This window comes from Vipera berus (assembly GCF_964194415.1).
Source record: "Vipera berus genome assembly, chromosome: 2".
Lineage (NCBI taxonomy): Eukaryota > Metazoa > Chordata > Lepidosauria > Squamata > Viperidae > Vipera > Vipera berus.
This window is the reverse complement of record NC_138203.1, coordinates 79,165,024-79,189,013: the sequence shown is the minus strand read 5'-3', so window position 1 is coordinate 79,189,013 and position 23,990 is coordinate 79,165,024. Positions and strand designations below refer to the sequence as shown.

Below are 23,990 nucleotides of genomic sequence, written 5' to 3'. Positions count from 1 at the left end.
GAAACAATAATAAGGCTTTACAAAGGACCACTTGTAAATTTCTACAACATCCAAGTAGAAGGCTTTTCTTTACACAAAAAGGGTAATGGTCTTTATCATTTGTAAAGTTCAGAAAAACAAATGAAGCGGAAATTAGATTATCCGAGACACCATCAGTTTCCCTGAGATATAAGAGTTTAATTTATTTTCCTGTCTAATCTGGAAGATTTGCCTTTCAATATCTTTTTTATTGTTGTTAGCAACTTGCATATAAGCTTATGCCTGAGACACAGTTCACCTTCAAGTGAATTTCAGAAACTACTGCTAGAAGACACAGAAAAAATAGTTATCATGGGGGGCAAGCATCTGGTATTCAGTGTAATAACACAAAGAAGCAATGCTTTTACCCCGTAGGTTACTTTTGCATGGCAAGTAAATGGGAAATACAACTGCAGGATTCCAACACTGTGTAAGTTATGGAACGCCTTCCCATAAAACCATGCACATCCTTAAAAAAGTGGAAGCTGATAGTTTTTTTTTAAAAAAAACAACAACTCTCAAAGCAAATTTCCCAAGCAGTTTTAAAATGCACTGGAACAAAACTGCTGAAATAATATCCTAAATATTTAAAGAATGCATTTAAAAGTTAATAGCTTCCTGACAGAAATATTGTACCTGAGCTCTGGTGTGAACTTCTCCAAGGAGTCCAGAATATTGCTGTTCCAAGTCATTCTTCTGCTTTAACCAACAGCTTTCTTGAGCTTTCATCTGTTCTGCAAATTTCTTCAAAGTGTCTTCTTGGGTCTGTTGAATCTCCTTCATTGTATCTGACTTATTTTTACAAACATATTCAAGGTGGGATACCTGCATTTAAAAAAACAAACACAAATCCATCACCCTTCTCAATGCATATACACAGTTCCATTTTAAAGTAGCCGGTTAATAATACATTCAGGATGCTACAACTAACCCCATAGCCCACAAGGAATTAAGGAGCGCTTCTCAGCAATGGAAACATACCAGTCAAATTTCCGTAGCCTGTGACCTGTATCTTTTACTATCCATACTTGACTACCCTTTCTAATACTGAAAGTTTTAGGACCAACCCACAAATTTTTAACGCAACGTGAATCTGAAAATGAGCAGTGATTGGATTTCCCCAATACGAGATTTTTGACCTATTTCTCGGTGAGTTATTGGTTTTGTTGTTGGTAACCGCTGCTGCAATTTTAAAAGAGTTGTGCCTCAGGTTGAAAAAAAAACACCCACCACAATTAATAATATGTAAGTCTTTTACGACAGAAGCTATATGAAGGCTCTAATGTTATCCCAAGAGTAATACATTTGTATAGGAAAGCAGCCCAGTTGAGGAAGGGTTGTGGCTGGGTTGTTGTTTGTCTTAAATATCACATTTTTGTAGATAATAACATTAGATGCTATAGCAGCAGCAACAACAAAGAGTTTTCTTGGGGAAAGGACTGGCGGTCAGCTAAACTACACAAATAGTTTGTACTGGGAACAGAAGAAACTTTTCATACAAAATGGAGCTAACGATTAAAGGAGCTAATGCCAATTTTCAAAGGGTATCAAAAATAATTTTCATATGGATAATTCAGAGGCCTTCAAAACAAAGACCTAGACCTTTTAAGCAGAACTTTTAATCGATATCATATTATTTTGGCATACTTTGCTGGTCTAATCTAAGCCCTTGATTTCATTTTGCCTTTGCACCTCTAATTTTATTTCCCTTGTTAAAAACTGAATTGAATTCAACTAATCTAACAGAACTAAAAAAGCAGACTAAAACTATACTTGCTCAAAGTTAGGCAATGATATACTTGCTCAAAGTTAGGCAATGTCAACTTCTAGAAGCATCTTCTAGCCCACTGAGGCATTTGCCCAGAAGCTCGTATCATCAGGTTTCTTCTATATTAAGACATTGGTAGAATTTCTGATTGCAGCCTCTGTTATCATTTTGCATTAACCAGTTCTTAGACTTTAAACAATAAAGTTCCTTAGAGTTGTACTTCATTTCCTATGGCTTGCCTTAAACCTGAATGTGAGATGAGTAGCTCAGCTCCTATGAAATGTTTTTCTTCCTATACTTGGAGAGTCTAATCCAAGTGAGGACCAAACTTTTGAATTCTTCCAGATCACAGAAAACTATAGTAATAGGTGAACAAGTCAGGCATGCAGATGGACAGAAGTGTTAAAATATAATCTGTAGAATTATTTGTACATAACAAAATGCTTCTATTTTTTAAAAAATCTGATCTTATCTTACTATTACCTTCTGCTAACAAGTCAATTCATGTCAACATATGCATGAACTTCGTTGTTCAGCTTTCTTAAACGTTATCTTCTTCAAACTCGCGATGTATAGATTTGCAGTTGCTATATACTGTATGTTTACAAATCCAAAAAGATCAAACAGCATCTGGCATTTCATGGAAACCTTTTTTCCCCTTCCTCAAATAATTCCTCCTTCTCAACAGCAAATATTTTAAAGAGGATGTTCCTTAAACAAGTCCGTTTTGTTTCTGTTTTATGCTGAGATAAAGAGTTGGTTTATTAGTGTAAATGACTCAGTCCTTTGAATAGCTTCATCAGTAAGATTAATTTATTTTCTTTTAATTAGGTCCCTGTGGCTAACACTGGTTAATAGTATTAGCAAGTCCTGAACAGAAGCTGGAGCTTAGAGATTTCATACAGACTTCAGTCACATTTACATGCCCACAGCAATGGCATCAAACCGAGCTGTAGACAAGCCATAATTAACGGTACTGAATTATTAACATCCAAATTCTTTTTGAAATAAGATGAATGTCAGTCCTTTTTAACGATATTGTGATGTGGACAAATGTCACGGAATTTAATAGAGGTGTCTGGTGCCTGAGGACAGTACCTTCTCATTAGCCTTGTTGAGGTCTAAGATCAGGGTGTCAACATTTTCTTGCAAGACTGTGCAAAGCTCTGACCAGGAGAATTTATCCAGGATGCCTTCTGATTTCTTTATAAGAACGCAGCCTGCTACCAAGTGCTGGTATAAAGTATGGAGGAAAGTTAGCTTCTCCTGCAAAATGCAATTCAATTTTTTTTTTTGGGGGGGGGGTGAGGGAAGGAAAGGAAAAGAAGGGGAGAGGAAGAAAGAGTGAATGGCCAATATTTATACACTGAAATGTTTAACATAAATAAAAACAAACGAATGTTCCAAAGTGGTGACCTATGCTTAAATAATTAATCAAAATCACAAAATAGACAATGGCCTATAATATTTACACTAGGGCTGATCCTGCAGGCATTTTATTTAAGCAGTGAGGGGTTTCTTCTTGCTTAATAAAGTTTAGAATGTATTGCTTACTAAAAATATGGAGAATCAGACCTTGTAGTACTTTTATTATTGTAACTATTAATAAAATGCTGGTAGCAATTTTTAACGAATAAAAAAGATCATACTAACGGATTGCACAGGGAATAAAAAAAGTAAAGGTAAAGGTTCCCCCACACGTGCATGCTAGTCGTTTCCGACTCTAGGGGCCGGTGCTCATCTCGAGTAATTTTTTGTGATGTATAGTACTAACCATCACACAGGGAAGACCATGTAAATGCTACTGGGGATCAAACGCTGAAATGTATATGAATAATATATTAGTAAATATACAGAACATATAAAAGGTAAAGGTTCTGCCGCACATGCGTGCTAGTCGTTTCCGACTCTAGGGACCGGTGCTCATCTCTGTTTCAAAGCTGAAAAGCCAGCATTTGTCCAAGGACGTCTCCGTGGTCATGTGGCCGGCATGACTAGACGCCAAAGGCGCACGGAACGCTGTTACCTTCCCACCGGAGTGGTCCCTATTTTTCTACTTGCATTTTTACGTGCTTTCGAACTGCTAGGTGGGCAGAAGCTGGGACGAGTAACAGGCGCTCACTCTGTTACGCGGCACTCGGGATTCGACCCGCTAAACTGCCGACCTTCTGATTGACAAGCTCAGCGTCCTAACCCACTGAGCCACCGCGTCCCTACAGGGAATAAACTAAGTGATAAATACAGAGCAGCTCTTGAAAAAAACAACTGCTTGTTCAGCTCTACTTCTCCCCTGTTTCACACCCAGGGTTTTTCTGCTACACACAGACACACAAACTGAATAATTTTGAATATAAGCAGGACTCTGCGAAATACTTTGACTTCCTGACACAGGATAGGATTGCTATTTTCTGAGGGTGTTTCATGTTCACTGCAGTATTTAATTTATTCTTATTGACAACTTTATTAAATACTTCGAGCCAGGGATAATTAATGTAATTATGTAGCAAAATTATAGTATATCATTGCATCTTTTAAAAAATTACATGCATCCAACTCTTTAAATAAAGAACAAATATGTTTGGAGAATAAAATAGTACTTTTAATATCTATACTGCTGACTTTGGACACTGAAACATTTTTCATTAATGTAAATGGGAGGGAAAAGAGTCCCATTGTGCATCATTTTGCTCAATGCAAAGGGCTCGGAAATTTTTCTACAAATCCCAAACCAAAACTTGAGCCTGTGATCCAAACCCCACTATCTTCAATGAAAAGTTTTCCACTCCTTTTAGCGTGCTTTAGACGCAGTCCAACCTAAGCCATTTCCAAACAAACTTTACAAGAGCATTAAAAGTAGAATTACTGTTGTGATTCTTCTAACCATAGTTTGGTGTTTAAATCGCTCAGAAGAAAACACCAACAACACATGGCAAAATAGGAACAAAGCATTTCCATTCAGTCTTTCACTTCTCCTTGTTAATTTAATCTGTCGCCATTCTGTCCTTTTTGCTTGGGCTGTGATAAACCAAGCATAGTAATCATCCATTTGGCCTGGAAAAGGAATCCAAAGGCCTAGAATCAATTCTCACATGTTGAACCCAACCACAATACTGTAGACATGCTGACTTTACAATATTGTCAGGCTTCTAGTTTCCTCTACTTTAATCACTATCTGATGAGCAGAACAATTCCAGCTGATTCATATGGACACAATTTAAATCCCAGACTGAAACAAGGGTGGAAATAATGTTTCCTTTTAGTCGCTTGGCATTCTTTCTCGGATTCGTTAGAATAATGAGCTCAATATGCAGCACAATCGAAATAAAGAGAGGGAGAGAGAATACATTTAATGTACCTAGGGCAGAAAAGCTGTGAGCGCAAAAGAAAATGAAACTCTAAACACAAGCAAACAATGTATTTTTAAAATAGGATAAACATCAGGGTGGAAAGCATGTTTCAAAATAACACTTCATGAAACAATTACTGTACACAATGTTATAATCAGCTGCTATCTCAAGAATAGGCAAGCTAAGTTGACTCTGTTGATGGGTGAGTAAAACGATCTAGGGTCCTTCTCGTCTCTTGGACTTGCCATTTGAAACAGTTAATAGGAATTGGTGCCAAGGGATTAAACAGCTAATCTATTCCAAATGCAGACATATTTCAAATGTATATATTTGCATTGAGATAAACATTAACTTTCAAAAATTCCTTAGGCATCTTTCTCTTAACAATATTTACATTTCTCATCTCAAGAGAATGATGATATTCTTTAAATGTAAAGAATCAGATAAGTTGAGCAGTTAATATTTTTAAATCCTAGTAACAATGACAATTTGTTACACGTATATGCTACCCAATTCCCAGCAACTCTGGGTAGTGTACACATTGATTAAAACCCTAAAAACAATAATAAGAAACAAACAACAAACCAAAGGGTAAAAATGGCAGGAAAATGGAAAAACAAGCCAGGTTACTCTTAAGTGGAATAATAAAATAAAAACATAACGCCAGAAATAAAAGTTCATAAAAACATTGGAAAGCAATCATTTAGATTTCTTATTGTGGTGGCATAAATTTGTATCTACAAAACAAATGATCTGGTGTGTGTGTGTGTGTGTGTATGAAAGATAAAAGATTAAATAATATTTCTGACAGACATCTTGTTTCTGGTAATACCTCTGTATCCTTCTCATAAGCCTGGGTGAGCTTCTGAATTTCATTTTTATATTCTGCACAACACGCTTTCTCTTTCTCCAAGCAATGCAATACGTTTTGTAGTTCCATTTTTAATGTAGCTATTAAGGATTCTCTGTCTGCACACTTAGTTTGCAGATTATTTAACTCCTTCTTGGTACCAGTGAGACTGTCATGTGTTACCTAAAAATAGTAAAGGAAAGATAAACGCTTTCATGCAATAAAGCACAACCTTCCTTATCTGATAACTCTTTTCAGATATACATGTCTGAAAGCTCCACAAACAAGACCATTTACTCCAATAGTTAACTACAACAACCAAACCACAGAATTTAAAATTAAATTTAAATTAAACAAAGCCACTAGTGTGATTCCAGTTGGAACTGTTGTTTTACTTTTACGCTTGTTGCCCTGGCATTTTTCAAAAACATCATCACACATTTAATAGTCTTAAACCCTTTATTCTGAAGATATCCTGCTGAAGCTAATAAAATCCCTTTGATTAGAACTTTTCAAGGTTACAACTACAATTGAGACAAAACTCATTAGAAAAATATACATTTAGCTTTAAGTTAACAGGGATGTTAAAGACAGAGATACCTGAAGTTCTTGAGTCTGAGATCTTAGCTGGTGCTGGGAAGCCTCAAGTTCTTTTGCCATCTTCTCAGAAAGAGCTGTCATTTTCTCCAGCTAGCAAAAAAAATGTAGTAAACAATGCATCAGATTCAAGAGAAATGAAATTTCAACGTAATTGCCTACAGACTAAAGCTGACATTTCATGCAGACTGATTTTCCTGGCAGTAAAATGGCCAGTGTTACAGCAATGGGCAGCTTGACACTAAATTAAAGATGTTGTTGCTTTTATGGTGATGTCCCTGTCTGCTTTATATTCGTAACCTATAGCTGCCTTATGTATACTTTCCATCTGCAAGGATTGGAAATCCCCAAAATAATGTATTGATTTAATGGAGCAGTTGCATGCACATTTACTTGCAAGTTTCATTAAGTTCAATAGGAGCCTACAGATTTAGGCACTTCGCCTCACAGTCTCAGCCTGACTTGGCTGAAGTGGTAAAACCACTAAGTTGCTCAAACTGAACAAATCAGTAGAAAAAGGTGATCATGATAGGTGTTTTTTAAATGCCCATAAGCACAATAAAAGTAGACTTTCCTCCCCCTGAATATGGCTCTGGTTATCTCATAATTTAATTGCTAAAAAAAAAGTTTCGCTATTAATTACCCTGCAAAGAAAACAGAACAGAACAGAAGACAGGAATGCTATCAACAAGGCAAAGATAGGGCACAGAGCTACCCCATCTGCCTATCAGGAGGGATATGCTGGGGTCTCTGCCTCCATATGACAACTTCAGGGTCAGGCCCATTCAGTCCTACTGGGAAGTCTTGTGGCAGGTCATCTGTTGGCCCTGGACTGCTCGCAATTTATTTTCCTGACAGTTCATTCTTCTTGCTGACAGAATATTCTTTCTGCTTTTTTTTTTTAACAGTCACCCCTTCGGTCTCTTCCCACTGCTATCTCTGGCATCAGTTCACAACAAAACATGCTCCTCAGCCAAAGCCTGCTGAGCTGGCTTTTCAGTTGTGCTGAAGATCAGGTGATGCTCATCCTCCCAAATAACAATTCCCACCGGAAATTAAGGGCCTCTTGCCTCAAAAGGCCACTTTGAACATGTGGGATGTTAGCAAAAGAAACTAGGTAAGGGTGGTAGTATACCAAGACGTGTAACTGCTTCCCTTGTGGCTTATTTGGTGGCTCTCAGATAACAGAAAAAGACTTGACTGCAAAAGAGTTAAAATTTAGCTATAAAAATTTTATATATAAAATTTTTTATTTTTATCCCATTTATATCCCGCCCTTCTCCGAAGACTCAGGGCGGCTTACAATCTAAGCACAAATCAATGTGCTTAGCAATAGCCTTCATTCTATGTATATGCCTGCTTATTAGGGCTTTCGCCCCCCAACAAATATATATATATTTGTTGAAATTGCAACAAGTTTGCTAAAAATATCTAATCTTTTTCCTGTATTTAAGTTGCACAAAGCTCACAGGTTTTATAGCTCTATCAATAATTCCATTAAAATGAAAAACTGAACTGAACACTCTGAGCAGGTAATGAGATGTGTGGGGCTGTGAGAAGTCTTATAAAGTTCAATTAGGTTTACTCTTGAGCAGTGCTTTTTTTTGTTAAAAAAATTAACTCACATCTTCTTAATCTTTTATTTACCTTTTGTACGTAGTCAATCACTGTACACACACACACACACACACACACACACACACACGTCAGTTGTGTAACAAAACATAATGGTCATCGCCTGCAGTGATTACTCACCACATGACCAATCACAAGCTGAGCAGTGCCCCAAGCCAATCAGCTGGATGAAGTATGCATGCATTGGACTTGACACACAAGCAGCCCGCATGCACCATTTTATTGATTTTGCCGTTGACCTGCTACACTCAACAGGGTGATTCAAGTCCATGTGGACCAAACATCAAATTTTCAAAAGTTACTTTTAAAACTTGGAAAATCTGCCAAAAAAAGGTGCCGGAACTCCGTTCTGGTGAGTTCTATGACAAAAAAAGCACTGCTCTTGAGTAGCAAATACAACATTACAATCCAAACTGACATAAATTCAAGAATACATGCTTATGTACACTGTGGGGGGAACAAGGATCTATTTAAACACTTAATTTTAAACACTAAAAAGAAAATTATAACCAGGTTTAACTATTTCTAGTTTGAGGATGTTAAGAAAAATGCTCCAGAAACGTATTTCTTAAAATGCATACATTTTACATTAAGAGAGCAAGAACACCTACCCCTCCAATGCTAAGGCCTTTCTACATTTATTCACCTGCTATCAATTTGGACAGGGTGTTAACACATGTAGTATACCACTTGAACATAGCTTTACATTTCGCAATGTACTGCATGTTAAATCTTAAATGGATAATAAAAATCAGTCACGCACAGAGCTTAACTTAAAATAATTGGGCATTCCAACATTTCAACACACACACACACACACACAAAATAATCACATAAATACCTACACAGAGCTAAACACGTTCTTAAGTTAAAGTGAATCATGACCACAGGGCAAGCTTAAAGGAAGAACTGTGACCAAAAAAATTATTTCTTCTTCTTCTTCTCCTCTGCAAAGCTGTCAACTCAACATTCCCAGTGTTTTGACCTCTGTAACAAGCAAGGAATCTCTAGCATTGTGGGCTGAAGGCTATATACAGTACGTGGAGCTGAGCAGTGCAACTGTTACCTCATTAGATGCCTCTTCCTGCTTGTTCTGGTAATCTGTCAAGGTACACCTCAAAGTCTCAAGGACAAGAGTGAAGCTGGGCGGTTTATCTTTGTCCTTGTGAATGCCTGAAGAAAAATGCAGAATCAAAACAAAGCCCTTTAGAGCTGAACAGAGACAAGAAAACTTCTCCAAAAGCAACAGAGATATTTAAATCAGTCGGGCTCCAGTGACAATAGGGAATCTTGAACGACCCGTCTTTTCTCCAAGGCAACACTGGTGGATCTGTTCTTTAATGTCAAATAAAGCTGAAGGAGAATTATTATTTTTTTTTGCACTATGGCCACAGTTCACCACATGAAAAAATATGAACTCTGGCTTGTTTCCCTACACATCTTGAGGCCTACCTCCAATCTTATTGAAAGGTATCTAATGATTGCAAGCCTGTGTGTCGTTCACAAAAGATCATCCTCCAAAGGAAACAAACATTTGCTTTCAAGAGCAGAGCCTGTTCGTGCCTTCAATGATTCATGTTCTGCCATGCATTTTGGAAAGAAACTGTCTTTCTATGCCAAGGACTGCAGGGCTCCCTATTTTGCCTGGGTGCAAGTTAAAGCACTTGAAACCTCAAAATATTATTTCTTCTCGTACCCCGTGCAGAAAAAAAATAATATGAAAAATAAAACCCAAATGATTATCTAACCTAATTTAGCTGATGGCCACATTTGTCAATAGTGACATCTCCTAATTCCTCTTTTCCCCCAAAAGAAGTCTTTTGACCGTTCATTAATTAAGTAGTCATGGCAGACCTTAATCAAGAGTTTAAATCATGGTTCATCAGCCAAGATGATATCTTTAACGAAATATAAAATTAATAGTTCAGACAATGGCCACTTCATTAGAAGCACAACATCTCAAGAGTTCAGACTACCATAACTGACTTCTCCTTGATATCATTATTATGATGATTATTACTCTGTTCTTTTGCATGTGGATTTCTTTCTGCACCGGAGACAAATTCCTTATGTGTCTAGTCACAGTTGGCCAAATAAAGTAATCTATTCTATTGTGTTCTGCTCTGCTCTGCTCTATCCTGAAAACCGGCACTCAAAATGAAATCCTAAAGGACCTAAACACCATACACAGGTATAGGATGAATGGATACTATTCATTTTAAAAACAATTTTCTGAAGTTACTGGAAGCAGCATGAGATTCTAGATGCACAGCATGATCTGGATATACTTTTAGCCACTCTGCTTTAATTACAGTTTTCAAAAAGCATAAGTGCAAATGATTGTTAAATATAACAAAGTCTCATGCTACACAATGGCTAAACAGATGTTTCCAGAATCTTTAATTCTATAACAATATTCCAAAACTGATCCACTGTTAGCTTCTATAAAAATTTGTATTTACGAAAGGTATCTAAAAGAATATGCAAATATCTTTCAAAAGATGATAGGAGAGCACTGTGATTTCTTGAGATATTAAAGATATAGCCTTTATTAAGAGAGTTGTTCCATAGATATTGGTTTTGGAGGCCACCAGTTCTGCATCTCACATTTGAAAAGCACTCTCATACAAAAAAAGGAATCTAAAAAAAATCTAGATCTATCTCTATCTATCTATCATCTATCTATCTATCTATCTATCTATCTATCTATCTATCTATCTATCTATCTATCTATCTATCTACAGTATCTATCTATCTATCTATCTATCTATCTATCTATCTATCTATCTATCTATCTATCTATCTAGAGATAGCACAATTCTATATTCTAAAAACTAAAGACCCTACAAGCCAAGGACACATCACTTTATTCATATTTCCTTTCTTTAAAAATAAAACCCTTAAACTAGTTAATTTTATTTTGAAGGAAAAGCAACTCCAAGGAGCTTCAATCCAAAATGTGCTCTGTATCTACACTGAATCTCTCCTGTTTCTCATAGCTGTTACTGCAATCAAAAATTTCCCCTTGCCATAGCCACAAATTATTTTTGATAAAAAAGTGAGATACCTTCACAACTTGTGGCAAAGAATATTCTAATGCATTTTCCCCCTGGACGTCTCCAATCTCTTTGCCGTGAAAGTTGACATACAAAAAGCAAAGTGAATTAAAGCTATTGAAACGAGAGAATAATAAAAGTGTTTAACTCAAGAATGTTTTGACTTTGATTTCTATCCTGTATTACCACATGGGCATCACTGAACCTGACCAGATTGTGAAGAAAAACAGCTGGCACAAATATCTGTGCAAACAAATATAAACTGTGCTTTATTACAGCCATCAAAATTCAGTGACAGTTAAGGATCGAGAAGCATTGCAGAACTGCACCTTTAGGGGAAGTCCAAAACAACTAAAAAACAGATGAATTTCAGTCTTGTATTTATCAACAATACCTCTCAATTGATGAGAAGTAATTTCAGCTTAATTCTTCATTTAACCATTATGAAACTTAAACAACTTTCAATAGTTCTCCAAAATTCCAGATATTTTTCTAGAAGGGTTTCGTCCAGATGTTGAGCAACACTGGGCAACAAGATAGAACCCGGGGGAAGGCCATAAGCAAAAGACCTTGATACAGAACAACTGTCCCGCAGCGCTAGTTTCTGAATGCAGCCCAATGAAAGCAATAGAACCAGGATAAAACTCTGCTTCCAAGACCAGCCTATATGGTAGTTATAACGGTCAAGTTGTGGAATGTGGGTGTGACACGTTCGTGACACGCTCGCTCGCATATAACCATGGTGGTTCCGGCTTCGCTGCAAAAGCCGGTCTCTGGTTGAGATTTAAAAGTCGCACCTATCAGCTGTTTGGCACGCAAGCCTCGTCACGCCGTGCGCAGTCATGCGCTGGTTGGTAGGTTCCTTGTTCGAAGTAGAGCCTAGGCGGTCGTCTCGTTCTCTCACGTGCGGTCGCCGTGGGTCTGATTCTGTTGTATATCCCGGAGTTCATCGTTTTTATTTTTACTGATTTCAAATGTCTACACCTGGGATTTCAGTTTTTAAATTTATTATTTTTATGTATGTATGTATGCATGTATATGTATGTATGTGTGTACACACACACACACACACACATACATACATACATATTCCAAAAATTTATAGACGGGGTTCAGGATGTATGTTTGTGCATGGATTATAATTTGGATCTGTGTTGGTGTGAGAAAGTCTTCTGTACACATTGCCAGCAAATCAGTAGCAGAGCAACAATTGGTCTTTTGATTAACCGCTGTCCCAAGAAAAAGTAATGTACTAAGAAACTTTAAATAAATATATGAAGCAGAAGTATTTTACGAGAAAGATATTGGATAGAGGGGATAACCTGAAATAAGTCACTTGATATTAAAATGTAATCATATTTTATCTGGGATGAGAGACTTCCTGGGCTCCTCAGAGGGAGTAATAAACTTAATAGGTAAGATGTTAAAAGAAAAAAAATACACCAGATGTAAAAAAAGGAACTGCGTGTCCTATATATCTGTTTAGAATCAGTCTGGTAACTCCTCATCCGCCTAACCAATTTTATTAAAAAGCATAAGCTTTCATGAACTGCCGCTCACTTCATCAGAAGCACAGAACGGCTATCAGCTCACTTCTCCCACTGCATGTTTCTTTCTACTTGTTTAAATTTAAAAAAATTCTCAACTCATAAGCAAAGGTAGCATAAGTACGAATTCCATTCCAGTCCTGTGATTCCTATGTTCTAGTAAGACAGTTTTTCTTTACTCTGTATTTCCCATTGTTAACCATTAGGGTGGCGACCATTCTAAAGTCTTCTTAGAGCAGGGGTCCCCAACACCCATCCGTGCCAGCAACCGGTCCGCACAAGCAAGCAAAGCCCCATCTACAGGATGCAGGCAGCATACAAAACCACAGCCCCTCCAGTCCACAGAAAAACCACTCTCCACGGAACCGGTCCCTGGTGCCCCAAAGGTTGGGGAATCTCTGCCTTGAGAGAACAAATCCACAGATCTGTCTATGACACAGCCTTGCGTTTCTGCCTCTCCCCAGTGCTATGCTACTGATGGTTTATATGCCTAAAGCAGGGGTTGGCAAATACGGCAACTTTCCAACCAATAGACATCAACTCCTAGAATGGCTAGCTCAGGAATTCTGCGAGTTGAAGTCCACAAGTCATAAAGTTGCCGTAGTTGCCCATCCCTGTCCTAAAGCAAAACACAATAGTTGCCGTACTATTTGACATTACCCTTAGAAGACTGTGAGTCCAAATACTCAGCCCCACAAACATGCTATTTATTTAATTTATGACTACATTACACCAGAAGTCAGGAACAATGGCTGGCTCAAGAATTCCGGGAATTGAAGTCCACCATTCATAAAAGGGCCATTGTTCCCCACCCGTGCTTTACACAAAAACGGGGTCACCGTCCTTTATTATATTGGCCATAATCATTCATTTGATCTCTCTTGTTTCAATGTGCTAAAAACAAGACATGACCCTGGTCAAAAAACTTAAGGAAACAACCAAATATCGGCCTATTCTTCTGTTCAGCCTCCAAGACAGGTCCTGCCAACGAGTCTGCGTGATGTAGTGGCATATTACAAAAATGTTAAAGTCTATAGAAAGGAGACAAGCAATCCTCTCAAAAAATAAGATGTGGCGTATTTCCCACTACCGCCCTTTCCCCCAAGACAACAAAGACAACTCTAACACCAAAACTAACACAAAACTAATAACTTATGTACAAAAGCATATGTTTCATGTGCAGAATTATTTTCAACTTGCGTTGCCTTGGCTCTTTCTTTCCAGGCAGCCCAATCTCCTTTGCCAAAACCTCTGTACTAACCAAGTTGTTCCAAAGTGCTCAGTTCAGAAACTTATTCAATGCTTTTGAAAAGGAGGAAGTGCACCCCCAGCCAATTTCAATAGCTTCAGTTCCCTGATTTCTCTGAGCTTTGTCCTGTGTGTCTCCCTATCTCCCCAGATGCAGAACGGATTTTGGTTCCAAATCTTTGGCTGAGTTGGACGAGGACCATGAAAAATTCATGGTAATTACATCAATACTCGTTTACAGTGAAAGCTGAAATGCAAGAGGGAATGGTGAGTAAATCCCTGCTGTGTGAAAGAAGAAAACAAATCTCAGCTATGTAGTAGGAAAGTCCCCGCTTCCAAATGGTGATTAATACAAACTGGGGGTCTATCACCGTGGAACTGAGACGCAACCAGGCCAGAAATCTTCCAGTGCCACTTCTGTCGTTGCAAAATATGTATTATCAGGACCCTTTCTGTCTAGAATTACTTCCCCTCTGACTTAATGTGGGTGGCCAACTGGTAGCGTAGTCTTGAAAAATAATATGAGCGAAAGGACAGATTTATGCAGAAAGGGAGGAGTAAGGGGAGAATTCAGCAAAGTATGGTTGTTTTTCACTTTTTGGGGAGAAAAGAGGAAGGGTGGGCTAGGCTTAAGACTGCTTCATACGGTTTTCAGGAGATCATTTTAACGCATGTGGTCTGCTTCGGCAAAATGCAAGCGTTTGCCCAAAGTAAAATAGAGTTAAAGTCCCCTTTGTGAGTTTGGTTACTCTTCTGGCTACCGGAAGCAGACCAACTGGAAAGGAAGGCAAATGTGTGTAAAGATGGAATTACAGTGGCTCAACAACAAATCTCAAAAGGATGAGGGGAAAAGACCTTTCACCTAGGAAAGTTCTTTCAGCACTTTCCTCCATTTGGAATTAACATTACTGATGAAGCAGGGCAAACAATGAGGTGGGGGAGCCACTTCTGTACTTGGATTGGGGTGAAATTTGCCTTGGCATCACTTTAAACTAACGCTGTAAAGAGTCGTGTGTTAAAACTCTGTGTCCTACCCGACTTTTTCTGAACACACAACCTTTTAAGTAGCTGAAGGTTGCCTGTGAATTTGGCTCAGTTCAATCAAAAACATCTGTTCCCCTGGGTAAGTCTGCTGTCAGGACGTTTTTCTCATTTGGCTTTCGCTGCACCCTTTCCCAACCAATCGCACACAACCCAACATTTGTAAATCACGTTTGGGCTGACAACAGCAGGTCTGCATTCAGTCACCCCATCTCAGCCAGTGAGGCCACTCCACTGCTGTGAGAGCTGCTCTTAGCATGTCATCGAATCAAAGCATGTTGAGAAGAGAGAATGCTAGAGGCATCTGCAGAAATATCTGCAGAATATTTAGTGGTGTTAGAACATTGACAGATGGATCTGTCATTTCATAGCTTCAACTAACCTGCCGTCCACTGGTTTGACATAGTAAAGCAGTCCAGAAGTGACTCCAGCTCTCTCACATTGTTTTCACATGTCTCGGCTAGGAAGGCCTGGCGTTTCCTGGTCTTCATTTGGCAGGAGAAGAAAGCAAAAAAGATAGATATTAAAGGCATAGAGGAGTGATTCATAACCACCAGTGCTGTTGCAGGGCACACGATGGACTAATGTTTAAAGTGAAACAAACAAACAAAAAAACAACAACAAAAAACAAATTGGAGGAATTCCCCATTACCAAAATAACAAAATGAAAGAAAAAAGTTGAAAACATTTCAAGGAGGTAGTGCCATCGTGATTGCTTTTTCAGGTGAGTTTCCAGGCCAAAGGGTGGGTTTTGCATCGTTTTAATGTTCTGCTGCTAGAGCAAAGCCCAAGTAACCCATCAGGAACCAATTAAAACGTTACCCACGGACCATTCATATTTTTCTCCTCTATTGCAAAAATGCATCCTGGCTGGGAAATATGGCGATCCCTAAATTTGGCATGGCACCAAGGTGCCCCCTGAAGACGTCTGATAAATTGGTCCCCTGCTGAGACACCTGGTAGATGTATTCAGCTTTGATCTTCCAAAGTAGCTTCTTTTCTGCAATCTCATCTATAGGAAGCTACCACTGGTGAAAGCTAGCCTCTACCTTTACCACAAGGAAAGTACCTTTCTTCTGGATCTGATTTACTGTCTAAATAGGTATATCTTAACCTTGGGAACTTTTAAGATGCGTGTGCTTCACTTCCCAGCATGGCTGGCTGGAGTTGGAAGTCCATACATCTCTATCTCCACTATTTCCTTGACATTATTTCTACTGACAAAAATGGATATGATGTCGAAGAAACAGTGGCTAATAACATCTCATTGAGCTATCCTATGTGTAACTGTCCCATGGCGAGGTGACCACAGTGAGTTGTCTCGCAGTGACTTGGCCATGGTGAGATGGCCGCGTGGGAATAACCATAGCAAGATGGCAGTGGCGAGTTGGCCGCAGTGAGAGGGCTGCAGCAAGTTGGCCATGGTGATTTGTCCTAGACCAGGGGTCTTCAAACTTGGCCCTTTTATGACTTGTGGACTTCAACTCCCAGAATTCCTCAGCCAATTCTGGGAGTTGTAGTCCACAAGTCACAAAAGGGCCAAGTTTGAAGACCTCTGTCCTAGAGCCTCTTGATGACAGACAGCAAAGATGAAGTGTAATCCTTGACCAGGCAAAGCAAAAAGTCTCTCTAAGCAGGCAGTTGGCTTTCATTCACATTCTGTGAGGTTAGGGATAAGTATTCAGAAAAAGAACAAAGCAAGAAAGAAGTCAGAGGAACCAAAAGATCTTGCACACATCAAAACAAACAGAAGATTTTTCTTCAGCCAGCATCTCCGCAATGAACATTGTGGAATCCAAGATTCATAATTCTTTGTATGTGACTGTTTCCTTCCCTTGTTTTCCCTTATGTCCCCTTTTCATATCTAAAGATTGAGCTTCTTTACCTTTAGCATAAAATTCCTTATTTTTCTCTTTCTCTTTCCCATTTCACTTACCCCTTGTGTTTCATGAGCAGCACATGATTAGTTAAGTTCTATAATTTAAAGGGACACGGTGGTTCAGTGGGTTAGGACGCTGAGCTTGTCGATCATTAGGTCGGCAGTTTGGCAGGTCGAATCCCGAGTGCCGCGTAACAGAATGAGCACCTGTTACTCGTCCCAGCTTCTGCCAACCTAGCAGTTCGAAAGCACATAAAAATGCAAGTAGAAAAATAGGGACCACTACGGTGGGAAGGTAACAGCATTCCGTGCACCTTTGGCGTCTAGTCATGCCGGCCACATGACCACGGAGACGTCCTTGGACAAATGCTGGCTTTTCAGCTTTGAAACAGAGATGAGCACCGGTCCCTAGAGTCGGAAACGACTAGCACGCATGTGCGGCAGAACCTTTACCTTTTATATGTTCTGTATATTTACTAATATATTATTCATATACATTTCAGCGTTTGATCCCCAGTAGCATTTACATGGTCTTCCCTGTGTGATGGTTAGTACTATACATCACAAAAAATTTCCAGTGCCGATGGGATTCTCGTGCTGGGATTTTTCTTTCTTTCTAAAACATCAGTCGATGCCTTGGTGGATGCCTGGGAAAGGGCGGCTGCCGGGGCACTTGACTGTGTTGTACCCTTGCGACCTCTGACCCGGCGCAGATCCCGTTGGGCTCCATGGTTCTCTGCGGAGCTCCAGGAGATGAAGCGTCGGAGACGGGGTCTAGAGAGCGGTTGGAGGTCCAGCCGATCCGAATCTGACCAATTGCAGTTAAGAACCTTTATAAGGTCTTATCTTGCGGCGATGAGGACGGCGAAGTCTAATTACTTCGCTGCCCTCATCGCGTCCGCAGATAATCGCCTGGCCGCCCTGTTTAGGGTGACTCACTCCCTCCTTAAATAACTATTGTCCAGTCTCCAACCTTCGCTTTTTGGCGAAGGTTGTTGAGAGTGTGGTGGCGCATCAGCCTCCTCTGTTCCTGGAGGAAACTGATTATCTGGACCCGTACCAAGCGGGTTTCAGGCCCGGATACAGCACGGAGACGGCATTGGTCGCGCTGGTGAATGATCTCTGGCGGGCTCGGGACAGGGGTTGTTCCTCTGTCCTGGTCCTATTACATCTCTCAGCGGCTTTTGATACCATCGACGATGGTATCCTACTGCGGCATCTCAGGGGGTTGGGAGTGGGAGGCACCGTTTTACGGTGGTTCTCCTCCTATCTCCTGGGCCGTTCGCAGTCGGTGTTGACGGGAGGGCAGAGATCCGCCCCGAGGCCTCTCGTTTGTGGAGTTCCTCAGGGGTCGGTTCTCTCGCCCCTCCTGTTCAACATCTATATGAAGCCGTTGGGTGAGATCATTCGTGGTTTTGGGGTGGGGTATCATCAGTACACTGATGATACCCAACTTTTTCTTTCCACCCCGAACCAACCCAGCGATGCCCTCGCCGTGATGTCCCATTCCCTGGAGGCGGTCCATGTCTGGATGGGGAGAAACAGGCTTCGTCTCAATCCTGCCAAGACTGAGTGGCTGTGCATATCGGCATCTCGGGCTAACCAGACTATTCCACCTCTAACGATGGGGGGTGAGGTGTTACCCCCCATTGATAGGGCTCGCAACTTGGGCATCCTCCTGGATTCACGACTCAATTTTGAAGACCATATAGGAGCCGTGACCAGGGGGACTTTTGCCCAGGTTCGCCTGGTGCGCCAGTTGCAACCCTATCTGGACCAAGATGCCCTACGCACAGTCACTCATGCACTCGTGACCTCCCGTTTAGACTACTGCAACGCTCTATACATGGGGCTGCCCTTGAGGACCACTCGGAGGCTTCAGCTGGTGCAGAATGCGGCCGCGCGAGTTGTGATGGGGGTTTCCCGATACTCCCATGTAACACCTCTATTCCGCGAGCTGCATTGGCTCCCGGTTGCCCTCCGGGTGAGATTCAAGGTGCTGGTGATGACCTATAAAGCCCTAAATGGCTTGGGTCCGGGTTATCTGAGGGAACACCTGCTGCCGGCATCAAGCTCCCTTCGTCCAGTGCGCTCCCACAGGGAGGGTCTTCTCAGGGTACCGCCGGTAAGAGACTGCCAGCGGACAACACCCAGGGATAGGGCCTTCTCAGTGGGTGCGCCTGCCCTTTGGAACCAGCTGCCAGTGGAGCTTAAGACTGCCCCCGACCTCCGTTCGTTCCGCCGGGACCTGAAGACCTGGCTCTTCAAGCTCTCTGGCCCAGGCTGAGAATTTTAATTTTAACTGGGGTTTTATTTGTTCAGGGACGGATATAATTTTTTTTAATCTGTTTTTAACTTTTGTATTTTTTGTTTTAATCACCCTGTAAACCGCCCTGAGTCCTTCGGGAAAGGGCGGTATATAAATATAATAAAATAAATAAATAAATAAATAAAATCAGTATTCCAAAAAGAAATATAACGATACATGCAATTTTTACAGGGTATAAATAGGCTAGAATGCTGAGCTACACACAGTTCCGTCAACCCTACTTTGCTGTCCCCACAGAAAAAGCATGTTGCCCATAGAACAGCATAAAAAGCAATGCCACACCAATAAAGGAAATATTTTCATGCATGTACATGCATTTGAAGCAGAAGATACTCAAAACTGTGCACTAGCAAAATCTGCCTTTTACCTATAATTTTGGGTTTGGGGTAGTAAGAGCCAAAGTATTTTCCTTTATTTTCTTAGAAAAGGGCTGAGAAAATATTTTTGTGTAGAAAGTCAGAGAGCTAACCGAGCATCTAACCGAGTGTTACCAGTTACTGATGATAGTTTCACTGATGATAACCTCACCTCATAGCAATGGATGATCTCCCCAAGTGGCTTTATGTAGACATTAAACAGGAATGGAGAGACAATGAGGCATCCCACATAGTAAAGGCTGATGATAGGACCTCTAATTCCTGACCAATACCAGCTGGTATCAGTCCCTTAGGAAGGAAGAGAACCAGCGTAATTCTGTGTAGCCCAGGGGTAGGCAACCTCGGCTCTTTTATGACTCATGGACTTCAACTCCCAGAATTCCTGAGTCAGCACAGCTGACTCAGGAATTCTGGGAGTTGAAGTCCATGAGTCATAAAAGAGCCGAGGTTGCCTACCCCTGGTGTAGCCTGTTCCCAACCCTCAGAGCTGATCTAGAAGGATATCATTGTCAGTGGCACTGAAAGCTGCCAAGAGTTCAAGTCAAGTCAGGATGGACACACTACCCTGCTCCCTCCAGAGGCCGTCAAGCAGTGCAATGCTGTTTTTGTCCCATGGCCGGGCCTGAATCCTGACTGAAAGGTCTTCAGTCATGTTTCATTCAGGGTCTGCTGAATCTGCTGTGCGGATCACCTTCTCAACAACCTTCCCTTAAGAAGGGAGGTTGGGCATTGGAAGAAAATTCTCTAATATGGCGAGATATATCGATGGTTTCTTATGGAGGCAATAAACCGATGCCTCCTTAAGAGGCGGAGGAACAATTCCCTCTCTCAAGGATGAATTAACCACGGCTAGAACCCAGCCACACATCACCCACCCACCCCTGGAAGTCTTAGTTAGTCAAGAGGTTCTCATGGTTCTCAAAAGGCAGGTGGCTGAGCCCAAGAGTCATGAGAAGAGCCTTGTACATTTTCTCTTTAAGTCTTAAACATCTTATGGCCAGAGCAAACAGAAAGTGTGTTAAGGAGCTCAGACAGACACCTTTCCAATTCACATGGGCATAAGGAGAAAGAAATTCAAAACAATCCGATTTTAAAATGATTCTCAATAAAACTAGTTTTCGCTTCCCTGTGGCCTGTCTGGTGCAGCTTACTACGTAGAGACTACAGCAATGGTGTTTCATGGTGGTTTCCTCTTAGTACTACCTAGACTTGAAACCTAGGTTTTTGGATTCAATTGAGGTTGGCCAGACAGTGCCACATGAGACTGTTTCTCAAAACTTTTGTTTTTCTGCTCTTGTGTCAGAAGCCCTGAGGCACTTCTGGGTTGAAAGGATTAGCCGATGACATCACCATTGCCCTGGGACGCCCAGTTGGAGGCTGCTTTCATGTCCCCAGCAGGAGCTGGAGTGAAGTACAAGAGCTCAACCCCACCCCACAGCAGTTTTGGAGTCTCAAACACAGGCTTACTAACTTCCTGCCCACTCAAGTCACCATGCTTCTACTTAATGAGGCGATAAAACTTGGACAATATCATTAAGAGGGTCTTCCGCATTACAGCTTAATAACTCTTATTTTAACCAACCATGTGGGATGATCTGTAAAGGAGGGCACATTTTGTTTGCAGGTTAGTCTTACAGAAATTTTCAGGAAAGTTGCCAGGTTCGAGTCCCACCAGGCTCAAGGTTGACTCAGCCTTCCATCCTTCCGAGGTAGGTAAAATGAGGACCCAGATTGTTGGGGGCAATTAAGCTGACTTTGTAATAATGCCGCTTGGGTGTGTGTGTGAAAGCCCTAATAAGCAGGCATATACATAGAATGAAGGCTACTGCTAAGCTTGTAAGCCGCCCTGAGTCTTCGGAGAAGGGCGGGATATAAATGGAATTAAAATAAAAAATAATAAAAATAAAAATAAAAATGGGTCATTTGTCACTGATATTAGTAGGGTTTGGTTTATGATTGGAAGTACTGGTTAATTATCAATTCTCTGATAGCGATTTAGATTTGTTGTTAGACCTCCCCTTTTTGTTATGTACTTTCCTTTCCCTAAATTGCATTTTAAGTACTTTTTATTCTTTGACGGGAAATAATTTTAAAAAATGGATGGATAAAAATATTTACAAGTAGTTTGTTTCCCTGGGGGTGGGGGGGAAGAAATAAAATAGATCCCTTATCAACTTTTCTTCTAAACTGAACAGGAAAAAAGGTAATTTCAATTTGTGTCGACTTTCTAAAACCTCTATACAGAGGAACTCCCCTTTTCTTTTCTTTTCTCTAGTGACCCGTAATCCAACTTTGGGTAACAGCCATCTTAACTTTTGAGTTATCAGCACTTCCCCTAACAAAAAGTCAGCTTGAAGATTTAAGGATTCGGGGGGTTTTATGGTGAGAAACATCTTTTTCCTGTTAACTGAGCTCTGTTATGAGCCAACAGTGGATCATGACTGACTTGAATGTATGAGGATCTCTTCTGTGTTCTCCACCATTCTGCTTAAATATTTTATAAATTTGCTCTACCATTTCAATTTTAATTATATGTTCTGTATATCTACTAATATATTATTCATATACATTTCAGCATTTGATCCCCAGTAGCATTTACATGGTCTTCCCTGTGTGATGGTTAGTACTATACATCACAAAGAATTTCCAGTGCCGATGGAATTCTCATGCTGGGATTTTTTTTTCTTTCTAAAACATCAGTATTCCAAAAAGAAATATAAGGATACATGCAATTTTTACAGGGTATAAATAGACTAGAATGCTGAGCTACACACAGTTCCGTCAACCTTACTTTGCCGTCCCCACAGAAAAAGCATGTTGCCCACAGAACAGCATAAAAAGCAATGCCACACCAATAAAGGAAATATTTTCATGCATGCACATGCATTTGAAGCAGAAGATACTCAAAACTGTGCACTAGCAAAATCTCTTCCAGCACAAAATATTTAGGCAAGCTGTTCAAAGGGACAGAGATGTTTTATTTTTAAACTATCATATATTAGGATATTTATGTTGATGCAACCTTTCTGTATGTACATGTTACGTTCATGTTTGCCTTTTGTAAGTCAAGTCTGGCCACTTGATTTTTCCAAATTCCCTCCCCCCCCTCTCTCTCCCCCCACCCTAGGATACACATACGCATTCAGATTTCCCAGCAATTTTGTTACATTCTATTTCCAGCCAATTGGGGGTGCGATGACTTAGCAGTTAAGAAACTGAGCTTGTCAGCTGGAAGGCTAACAGCCTGGCTTTGAGACCCGAGCACCGCACAATGGAGCGAGTTCCTGTCTTTGCCCCAGCTCCTGCCCACTTAGCAGTTCAAAAGCACGCAAATGTGAGTAGATAAATAGGTACCACTTCTGTGGGAAGGTAACAGCATTCTGTGTTTCACCGCGTGCTCTGCGCTGTGACGTAATACCATTCTGGCCACATTACCACGGACATGTCTTTGGACAACACTGTCTGCCTCAGTTAAGAAACGCTCCCGAGAGTCAGATACTACTGGACAGGGGACGCCTTTACCTTTGCCCAGCCAACTACATGCATTCTTTTCTCCCTCAAGACCCCCCCCCCCTAGTTGCAAGAAGCTTCCCAAATCTCCTTTCCATTTGAGAGCAACTTAAAATAATGTATGTGTAGAAGCAGGCTAAGAAAAACAGTTCTTCATTATCTGAGCTTCCTGACAATGTGAATGAGAAACTCAGAATGAGCTGCCTACGGTTGGATTTCCTAGGCAGCATTCTGGCCTCTTGTCCAACATATATTGATCCTCTGGAAAAAAAAAGGTATATGAGCAAAAGATTCCTGACAGCAAGGTGCAAGAGGAACACACAGATGCTAGCGCCTGACTTTGGTGTAATTTGCAGCTAATTGAGCTTTCTGTTTCTCTACTGTTACTTAATCAAAGAGCTGCTCTGTTGCAGCCTGTCAAGCTTGGGAACTCAATTTATATGTAAATGCCTTTCTAACTACCAAGAGGCCACCCAACCAACCAGTCTGGAGTATACTTTCAAATGGGCCAAATACAGAACCATCAGTTCCTCGAAGCCTTGGAGGTATTAACTATATTTAGTTACATGACAAAACATTAAATTGATTTTCAACCTGCCTACCATGTCACTCCATATTCAAATCATTCCCTTTGTACTCAAACCGACTGCATACTGAGAACAGAACCCAAAAACGATGCCGTCATCCAACAGAATTACTACTGACAGGTGGTCTAGTGCAGGGGTAGGCAACCTTGGCTCTTTTATGACTCGGGGACTTCAACTCCCATGGCTGGCTCAGGAATTCTG

The 23,990-nt window shown here is 40.6% G+C and overlaps 1 protein-coding gene across 1 annotated transcript in view; it reads right to left on the bottom strand.

The window, feature by feature from the left end:
- CCDC171 (coiled-coil domain containing 171) overlaps positions 1-23,990 on the bottom strand; it is a 203,669-nt gene that overhangs the window by 114,104 nt on the left and 65,575 nt on the right. Inside the window, exons 12-17 of the mRNA XM_081319831.1 lie at positions 15,490-15,592; positions 9,282-9,388; positions 6,584-6,673; positions 5,966-6,166; positions 2,885-3,052; positions 655-843 (exon numbers count right to left, since the gene is read on the bottom strand). Coding sequence (XP_081175957.1) covers positions 655-843; positions 2,885-3,052; positions 5,966-6,166; positions 6,584-6,673; positions 9,282-9,388; positions 15,490-15,592 — 858 coding nt within the window. The remainder of the gene's footprint in view (positions 1-654; positions 844-2,884; positions 3,053-5,965; positions 6,167-6,583; positions 6,674-9,281; positions 9,389-15,489; positions 15,593-23,990) is intronic.